This window comes from Helicoverpa armigera, chromosome 9 (genome assembly GCF_030705265.1).
Source record: "Helicoverpa armigera isolate CAAS_96S chromosome 9, ASM3070526v1, whole genome shotgun sequence".
NCBI classification, from domain to species: domain Eukaryota; kingdom Metazoa; phylum Arthropoda; class Insecta; order Lepidoptera; family Noctuidae; genus Helicoverpa; species Helicoverpa armigera.
The window spans coordinates 11,136,966-11,147,419 of record NC_087128.1 but is presented as its reverse complement, the minus strand read 5'-3'; the positions used below and the strand labels follow the sequence as shown (position 1 = coordinate 11,147,419).

The 10,454-nt window shown below is 37.6% G+C and overlaps 1 protein-coding gene across 2 annotated transcripts; it reads left to right on the top strand.

Moving 5' to 3' along the window:
• The first annotated feature begins 5,546 nt into the window (after positions 1-5,546).
• On the top strand, positions 5,547-10,325 carry LOC110369701 (solute carrier family 25 member 35). 2 transcript variants are annotated; one of them, XM_021325217.3, is made up of 6 exons: positions 5,547-5,964; positions 6,975-7,223; positions 7,629-7,831; positions 8,155-8,278; positions 8,843-8,985; positions 9,385-10,325. In XM_021325217.3, the coding sequence occupies exons 2-6, from the start codon at positions 6,985-6,987 to the stop codon at positions 9,591-9,593; spliced, it is 918 nt and encodes a 305-aa protein (XP_021180892.1). In that variant the 5' UTR covers positions 5,547-5,964; positions 6,975-6,984; the 3' UTR covers positions 9,594-10,325. The 2 variants fall into 2 exon arrangements, with proteins under 2 accessions (XP_021180892.1, XP_021180891.1); XM_021325216.3 differs by lacking the exon at positions 8,843-8,985 and adding an exon at positions 8,667-8,809 and having other exon boundaries at positions 5,550-5,964.
• The last annotated feature ends 129 nt before the right edge of the window (positions 10,326-10,454 follow it).

The following is a 10,454-nucleotide window of genomic DNA, read 5'->3' as shown; positions in this document are numbered from 1 at the left end:
ATAGTTCCCACGGGGTGCGGGTGAAACCGCTGGCGGAAGCTAGTAATTAAATAAGAAGTAGGTACCTGAGTGCCTACAATATATTTTCTAAAATCCACTCACTAGATTAGAACCTATATGATCGACGAGCTAACGAGCACTTAACTAAAGTACCTAAGGGCTCTTAAGTCAACAACAACTGACCTTAGCTAAAATATTTGACATTGACCTTGACTTTCATCATGAAAGAGTGACCTTGTGACCTTCGCGTGCAGACCAGGGACGATGCTGAGTAATTCCTGAACACTATGCGATTGTTGAAGAAGATGTTAGAGAATTTGCATGAAAAGTCTATGAGTAACACCATTTTGGGGTGCCTAATCTTGGAATCGGCTACGCAATTCGTTACCCGACTGCGAAGAAGGGTGCTTAATGCGTAATGTGTAGTTTGTCCTAGACGATATTGATTGTGGAAAGTGGACTGTTCAAAGACAGAGACAGAGAATGAGAGATAAGGAGATAAATGCGGGCTTCTTACAATTAACAACAAGTTTTGTAATCTCTATCTTTTCTTGCCTAACTTTGTTATGCTCGTCCTGAAATATAGTACCTAAATCAGTTACTCCTAGAACAGAAATGAAGATTTAACTTTTCCATAATTTCCTTAGTTCTTCTCTGCATCTACATCTATCCACGTCCATACTTAACACACTCTGTATAGCATGAGTTTCACACCTCCTATTTTTATGTTTGACATGAAAACAATAAGCCCATCAAAGTCTCTCCTTAACAAAAGATTATCAAAGACATCCGTAGCACTTAGCCTATGTCCATCACAATCCCTCACCCTATGTATTATCCCATTAGAAACATAACACCCTCATTATGAGCTTCTAATGCCTTTAATGGATTTTCAGGCTGACGTGGATGACGTCACAACTTAATGCATGTAAACAAGTACACAATGGGCTGGTTTCAGTAAGCTGATAGGCTTGGAGTACCTCTAAGTGGTTTTCATCAGGTAGGACAATAGTTTCAATGGTGTTGACGAGATACGAAGATTGTGGGATGACGCAGTTTTGCAGACAGTCAAAGTCAAATAATTTATTTCATGTAGGCCTTTACAAGCACTTGCTAAAAAATATAAATAAACTAGCTGTTGCCCGCGACTTCGTACGCGGATCCTGTCCCTTATGCCAGCGACTACGGGGTCAGCAAAATCAAAGATCTAAATAGTCTGATATTGAATTTTAAGGGACCGAAGAGAAACGTTCTATATACTTAATTTTTGTACTTTAACAGCAAAAGCACAGCAGACTAAACAAAACGCTGAGAACTGAACCGCAATAGACGTGACCATAGGGATAAAAGTAGTGATTCTAATTAGTCCGCATTTGTGTGTGGCAAAAATATTACACAAGTATTATTACGTAAAAAAACATTAAATAGGTGACAAAGTCGTGGTGACTTAGTGGAAGTCGTGGTGGTTTAGTGGGTAGAGAACCAATCTCTCAAGTATGAGCGTGCGTCTTTGATTCCAGGTCTGGCAAGTGCCTGCCAATGCAACTTTTCTAAGTTCATATGTACTTTCTACGTATATTTTGGATACCAATGACCGTCATTTGGAGGGGATGTTAAACTGTAGGTTCCGGCTGTCATTGAACATTCTTGGCATTCTATAGTCCCGAGGTCTGGAAGAGACATACAATATAATAATGAGATATAACGCAACAAAGTCGGAGAGTGGGGGCTCGTGACGCCACGTCTAGGTATGTAAAATTTGTACTAAGCAGTGAATTCAAGCGTTGTTGTATCTTTGTTATTATTTGTTTGTGAGAGAGAAAAGAAAAATACGTGTCTAAAAGACGGACTTATTACTTTTTTGATTCACCATACCTATTTCATAACATTCATTTCTATACATTTCAAGTGTAGTATTGCTCCTGAAGTTCCACATCAGGTGTTCCAGATTTTCGATGTTTATACGTCAATAGAGAGTGCATCAGATTGAACCACTTTTGCTAAAACGTTATATCTTCATATGCTATAGTCTAGCTGGGCTCCTGGAGTTCCACATCAGGTGTAGGTGTGGTTCAATTTTTATAAGTCAACAGAGAGTGCTTATCAGATTGAACAACTTTTGCTAAAACGTCATACCTCTTTAAGCTATAGTCTAGCTGGGCCCCTGGAGTTCCACATCAGGTGTTTTAGATCTTCAATTTGTGTAAGTCAATAGAAAGTGCTTATCAAATTGAACAACTTTTGCTAAAACGTTATACCTGTATATGGTATAGAGAAGCTGGGCTCTTGGGGTTCCACATCAGGTGTTCCAGATCTTAAAATTTATTATCTCAGCTGAAAATGCTCATCACATGAAACAATTTTTGCCATGGCACCATTTTTGTATCTCTAATAGTTTTGTTGGTCTGTAGGAGTTCTGCATCAGGTCTTCAAGTTTCGAAGATAAATTATAGCCTATATGTTGACCAGGCTTAATACTGATACAAAAAAGAAAAAATCATTGAAATCCGTTCAGTAGTTCGGAAGATTAGCGTGTACAAATCTAAGAAGATGTATACAAACTTTCATCCCCTATTTTATCCCCTTAGGGATGGAATTTATCAAAATCCTTTCTTAAGGGTTGCCTACGCCATAGTAGCTTTATGCATGCAAAGTCTCAGTCCGATCGGTTTAAAATTGACAAAGTTTCATACAAACTTTCATCCCCTATTTTATCCCCTTGGGGGTAGAATTTATCAAAATCCTTTCTTAGCGGATGCCTACGTCATAACATCTACCTCCATGCCAAATTTCAGCCCGATCCGTCCAGTGGTTTCAGCTGTGCGTTGATAGATCACTATGTCAGTCAGTCAGTCAGTCACCTTTGAGTTTTATATATTTAGATAAATAAAGATTTGACTCTAGTTGCCCATTCCAAAAGTAGCTTCCTATGGAGAAGACCGGGCAAGAAACTCCATGGTTACTCTTTTTTTCAAAATAGCTATTATAGATGACATACCTACAATATATGAGATAACTAATTCTTTGTTGCACCTTTTAACTTTAACGGTAGCAGACCATTTTCAGTTGTAATAGGCGACAAGTGTAGGCTGATTATGGTTTGGTTATCATCATAGTTGAATAGTGTAACTTGATCTTAATATTATAAATGCAAAAGTAACTCTATCTGCCTATCCGCCTATCATGCTCCAGCTACTGAACCGATTTCATTGAAGTTTTGTAAATAGATGGTCTACACACTCAGAAGGGTTTAACCGTCCTGGAAACACGACAGTTAAGGTCGTGGGAGGGGCAATAAGTGAGTTCTGGACAACCCAAAATACTTGTAAGTATAAGTAATCGATTTTTTTTTATTCTACCTATGGTCATCGATCACTCTTGCAACTAGCCATTCAGCACTTACATTAACGAGGGAACTGAATAGACAACGAATAAATTCAATATGCCTAATGAGCAGGCTAGCTTCCGTATAACTTCGACTACCAAAGGTCAAAACCCTGGAGTTGAATGATCTCATCAGTTCAAGGTTATTGACATACACTAACATTTGTCTTAGTACGATTAATATTTTATTTTAAAGTCGGATTTTTGGAAGCAGTGACATTATGTTTCTGGGTCGATATCAACTCACTAACTTTTATTAGTACCTATAGTTACCTAATATCAGCGTAAATGCGAAAAAAGGTTCTATCTGCCCGGTACAGACATACTTACTCATGTCTAAACCGAGAAGGGACATTAGGCTACTTTTTATCTGGCTGCGAGAAGGGGTGGACCCCAGGACCAGATGGAAACGCGGGAATTGTTAATTATAATATAGTCATAGTATCATATAGCTACCTATAATATAATCACCAAATTCCCGAATTTCATTTTTAGGGCTTCTATACAAAATTCTAACATTTTAACTGAAAAACTTATAACGTAAATTCAAGGTATACTTAAATACTTTAACACGAACCATTAAACATATATCAGAATAGTAATAAACAGTCAACCCTACAATTAACTATATTAATCACAATGCACACAGTTATGTAGAGCAATGATATAGAATTTCCATCGCATTTCCTACATTTCAAGGTCGCAATATGTAACTGAAAATAGCTACCTAGGTACATGTTGATAAATAGGCAACTTATTTTTGGTATACGTGTTAAATATTTTTCAGTTCATTATACACTATCCGTGTTACCACAAAAACTTTTAAACGTCAGTTTAAGACTTGAGACGTTACTTAAGACTTGTCTAAAAAAATGACAAATTATGACGTTGAAATAAGGTCCATTTTGCAGCCACACTTATTTTAGACAAGTGTAGACACATGTTTAAGTTTTTGTATTAAGACCATATTAGTCTGTGTAGCTAAAAGGTACCTAACTACGGATTTACCGGTGATTATTACAGAAATAAGGATCTAAAGGTGAGTTGCACCATTAAACTGAAACTTTTATCAAATAATAATCAGCCGTAGGCTTGCCGTCCTTTGGTCAAATCGGTGTTTTGACAACTGAAAATTGCTCTGTACCTAATACATAAGTATAGGTAAATGGTGCAAATCACAGCAGGCTTTTCAAAAGCAGACTATATTATGTAAAATGTGTAAAATTTAGTATATAATATGTGCTAGTAGGTAGCATATCAAAAGATCTACTAACGCAATAGCACACCCACAATGGGCTTCATTTATTTAGATAATTATTATCAAATGAACAAGATAAACAGTTATCAACTAATTTATCGTACGAGTATGAGATCCTCACTAATATTATAAATGCTCTGTTTGTCTGTTGTGTATGTATCGCAATCATGATAAGACTGGTGGTCCATTGAAATTATATCTGACAGACAGTCAGTTCTCTTTATCTGGGTAATTTGAGTAGTTTCCCCGGGAAATGGGAAAAACTACCTGCGGGAAGTTGTTCAATACTTCTACCCCTATAAGTGATCTTTACTCTTCTTTAATTAATGGTTTAGTAGCAGTTTAAGTGCCATCAAAAATACTAGTATTATGATGGTACACTGTCCTTAAAATGTTGAGGAAAAATCATTTTCCTTTCACGCAGCGACCTTTTATAGTTAAAGGCAGTGACCCAGTAACCTAATTCGCCGTGAATCTTACTGACCCACAGAACAGTGACCCAGTTATATACAAGTCATTAGGAAAAGAGATGATATGACCTCATTAAGCTGCGTACAAAAGGGACATAATGTATGTATAAGTATTCGATTTATACTGGCAATCCTATTTTGCCATAGCAAGTTTTTTTTATGTTTAAATACTCGTATATATGTAGGTACATGCACCAAAAGTAAATGGGTTCCTGTTTAAAACTTGCAATGCAGTTTAAAAAGGGTTCCAAATGAATTTTGGTCTTTCGAGACGCATTGAATAATTCCCGCTTTATAGCTAGAGTAGTAGGACCACATTATACGTCACAACAGGAATTTCCCGCAAGCGCGGAACTCCCAACGCCATTTCTGGAAAACTAATCGTTCATTCAACTGTTTGGCCGTGATTTGACCCTGGCACAATCTCTCTATTCGCCAGTACGGGCTTAGGCGTCGCGACGTCGAGTCAGTTACATCACACGAACTTCCGCGTTCGAGCGCGCCAAAATTCTGTAGCTTACGTCATCCATACGTCATAAATCAAATACTAGGTACTCAATACACGTGGTACATGAACTGTCAAATGATCTAATCGCAATTTTAAACTTTAGTGACTACAGAATAGTATTGAAAATCGATTGTTTGATGAATATCGCGTGTGTTCTATAATACCTGTTTTTTTTTTCAATGTCACGAGTGTAAGATAATGATTTGTCTCTACACGTAGTGATAGTGGATATTTTAATGTGTGTGGACGATGTGAGTCCAACGTGGTGTACGCTTTAGTTAATTTTAAGTAATTAATTTATTGATTGATTGTGATATTTTTAACGCTTATTAATATAATAGAAGGTGAGTTGAATGTTTTTTTTAGTGTTTGTTTATTGCAAAAATAATAATTAAGTAAGTTCTTGAATATATTGAATGTTAATTAACGATACGTTTAGCTATTTTGTTATTCATTTACACATTATAATCGACGTGATAAGAAGTAACAAATTACACTGATTTTGTACTTATCTGTACAACGTTTCATTGTAGATATTATTTTGTGATTTCAAAATAATAAATGAACTATTTAATGTGACAAAACTGAATAAAACTTCCATAGAATTTATCTGCAATGCTGTAGCATTGAATAAATTGCTGACCTCGTTAGAAACATGGAATTAGCTGCAATTTATACAATAATGTGCATAGCTAGTTAAATGACAAATGGACTTTAGTATCTACTATCTAGGTACTATCATGGGTTATCTATCAGGCAAATCAACTTTCTATTTTCTAATCTCATCGAAAATTCGGAACCTACTGACAATAAAAATAGTTATGCCATGTCACACGTAGATTCGAAAAATATCGATAGAATTTTATGTAAGTATGGACACCCTATTCATTTGTGAATAAAGTTGGACTTGTAAGGTCAGAAAAAAGAAACAAAGGTAACATTTTAATCCTGGGGTACATAGAAAAAGAAATCCACGTGTATAAATAATAGGTACAAGTTATGTATTTCTTTATTAGTAATCAACTATAAACTTGCATCAAACACAATAGGACAATTTGACAATATGCCAAATTATATGTCTGTTTCTTAGTAATGATTTAATTATGGTGTTGTATTCAAAAATCTGATTTTACCCAGTTACCTGGTCTAGTTACCCATCAATAGATCTTGAATAGGAGTGGTTCGAAGAAAAAATATATTAATGTAATATTTTCGATAAAACAAATAAAATAATCTGCAATGTATTATGAACATGTACTTCTCCCCTATATACTTCCATATGTAATCCTCCTGTGTATTGATACCGGGCCTACAACTTAAATTAAAAAACTAATCATCATAATTAAAATTCCAGAAATAAAAAAATGGACTTCATAATCGGCGGTCTAGCCGGCGCCGGCGCAACAATATTCACAAACCCGATGGACGTTGTGAAAACTCGGCTGCAGCTACAAGGAGAACTGCGCGCGCGCACAGAGACCAACACTCGATATAGAGGGATCTTTCACGCGCTGTATGTCATCGCGAGGGCTGACGGTGCGATGGCGTTGCAGAAGGGGCTGGCTCCAGCTATGGTGCTTGGTTTCACCATGAATTCTGTCAGGTAAATATCTTACTTAGGTATTTATTTTAATCCAGCATCAAGCGCACTCCTGACGGTATTTTCCAGGGGGGGGAAAGGGTGTGAAAAGATTGTATAAGAAGGTAGGGTAATTCTATGAAATCTGCTTGTTAAACTAAACTAATATATACAAAGAGACAGAGAGAGCTACACTATTTACGCTGAACATGGGCTATGTTTTATTCGGGTACGGGAAGACCTTTCCACAGACGCCGGTAAAATCGCACGGAATAGGTATAAGAATAACACAGTAAAATTAAAGACCTTCAGGAAAAAATCGACCTTAGACATACGCTACAGTAAATACGAGTATTTATAAATACTTAGTAAGGTTTTTCAGGCGAGTTGCAAGATGTTAATGTCTAATTAGTATTTATTGTATTCCAGGTTGGGCATGTACCACGTAGCAGAAGTGAACGGCTGGACAAAAAACAAGAACGGCGATATAAGTATAGAGAAGGCAATATTCTGGTCAGGCGTGAGCGGCATTATGAGCGGCGTCACTGGCAACCCAGCGTCGGTGGTGAAGACCAGGATACAGGCAGCCGCACATCCCAGCATAGCTGTTGGGAGACAGCATAAATATAAAGGTATGATCTACTTATTTAATCTAGTTTTTGCACAAAGACGAGAAATGTTTTTCCATCATCCCAAATAATAGCACAGAACGTCTACGTTAAGACTTCGCTTCGAAATCGCCATCTACAAGTTTTTACACAGAAAAATATTTTAGCTCTTAAATATTACTCAATGAATTCAGGGTTTGGTTATGCCGTTGACTTTCCATAAGGAACACAGTCACTCACAAAGTCAGAAAAGCTCCAGCTGCTATAGCAGAAATTCCTTTCAAACGTTCCCTACTATTTACCTACCCCTACTGTTTTTATTAAATTGATGTAATGTTTGCTTCCAGGAATGTGTGACGGAGTAGTCACGATCTACAAGACTGAGGGTCTGCGAGGCTTCTTCGCTGGAGTCTCCGCAACCTGCACGAGGCTAGCTATAGGCAGTGCAGCACAGCTCACCACATTCTCCAAGTAAGATTTATGTAGATGTGCACTCTAGTAAACATGGACTTATAGACTTAATTAGGAACAGACTTTAATTATGTAGACTTTAAATTACAAACAATAGGTTATGTGTAAATTGAAGAACAGACATTTGGCCAGCTTGGAAGGATCTTTATAGACATCTTCTACAGAGGAAATACAAACACTTGACATTGTAGTGGTGCTGAAGACTAGGTGTTCATTCTAACTTTCTCTCGGTGAAGTTAACTAATAGAGAAAATGAAACTGTCCTAACAGAATTTGGATTCTATGGACTAGACTACCTAAAACGAATAGTGTCCAATTATTCAACAAAAAACAAGGACAGGCAAAACAATTCACCGAAGCCAATTCAATTAAAATATTTCCACTTCAGAGCCAAAGAAGCGTTGCAGTCGCACGGCTTTTTCACAAACTCCCCCCTTGGACTCGCCTTCGGGGCCAGCGCAGTTAGCGGCGTGGTGGTAGCCTTAGCCATATGCCCCTTCGACGTCACCACCGTCCGCTTATACAACCAGGGTTCGTACAATAAATAAACGAGTTTCTTTACAGATTCAAGGAAGGTCTGCTAGCTCGTGGCTACTTTGTGGACTCACCAGTGGCTTTGTCATTCGTGGCAAGCATCGTGTGCGGTGTGATCGTTGTGTGTATCGAAACGCCGCTGGATGTGGCAAATACGCGGCTTTATAATCAGGGTAACGTTGTTGCAGCTTAGTGGGCTGGCCATCTGTGGTGCATGCCTGACGCTTGGGTCAAGTGGTCTATGCTTTCAATGTTCCTTTGTAGATCAATGTTACGCTATCACTTTTATGGCTGGATGGAGAAGATATTTAGAAAAGGCATATAAATGTTAAATCAAAAGTCTAACGTTAAGAATAATTTAAAGCATTTGAATATCTCCAATTCCGTCATGAAGTGATAAACATAGTATGTAATCAGTGCAAGATGTGATAGATACATTATCTTCGACAGACTTCTTCCTCAGCCAGCAAACTACTACCTTGTGGGATAATCTACTTTTCTATCTTACTACTGCAAGATTTTTTAAAGCTTTTAAAGTATAAAAGTAATCGTTTTACCCATTTCCTTTGCAGGTTCTGCCGTAAGCGGTGCCGTCTTATACAATGGAGTTCTCGACTGCCTCTCAAAAATATACAGAACCGAAGGCATTCACGGCCTCTACAAAGGATTAGGACCACTCTACCTGAGGATAGCCCCTCACACTACCCTCTCCCTCGTTATATGGGACGTGCTCAACAACCTCTTAGCGAAAAGTAAAATAGAAGAAAAAGTTGTGGTTTAATCTGGAGTTTTATTTCACATAATAAAATACTTCAAAAACAAAAACTCAAATCACGCTTGGAAAGCGATGGGTGGCGTAAAATGTATTTCCCATTCGAGGTCTAGTGAGCTACTTTCTGAACTGTCATCTTCATCATCTGCACTACAGCAACTGCATTCCGACTCTTTTAGTTCTTCATCACTGCAAGTGCATTCTGGGTTATTAGGATCGTATATCCCGATGGCCTGGTTATACGCTCTAAGGCATGTCTTCTGACAAACTTCAGGGTGGTACGGGTCCACCCAGACTTTATCTACGGCTTCTTTGGTAAGACGCCGTTGCTTTCTCAGCCGTTTTTGTATCCTTTCCTCATTGTCCTCTCGAGTTATCCTGTAGACGAGAGGAGTATACTGGTCTAAGTTGACGTCACTATCTTCGGGAGATGCCTGCATTTCGACACGATACTCCCCATTCCTCTTACTAATAATGAGCGTCGGTTTGTCTTCCACACGCTTCTTCGCCTTTTTGGTCAGCTTTACTTTCTTCTCAGTGTGGGTTTGACGCTTTGCGTTATTCAATTTCCTTAGAAGACGTTTGGATATAGCGCCTGGTTTCCAACCCGCATTGGGAATCTGTTGAATTCAATTTTATTGCAAGTTAATTTAACTCAATTAGTTTTGAAAAATTAATTTTGTACAATATACGCAAACAAAACAAAATAAAATAAAATAAATGCTTACTTGCGTCCTTTCACTGCTCTTTGTTATGTACCTAGATATATTATGCTTTTCTTAATCGCACTAATTAAAATGCTATTTTCTGAGCAGGCACTTATGTAGGTATGTATGTGTATTGTAAAAGTTGACTAGTAGTTTTATAAAA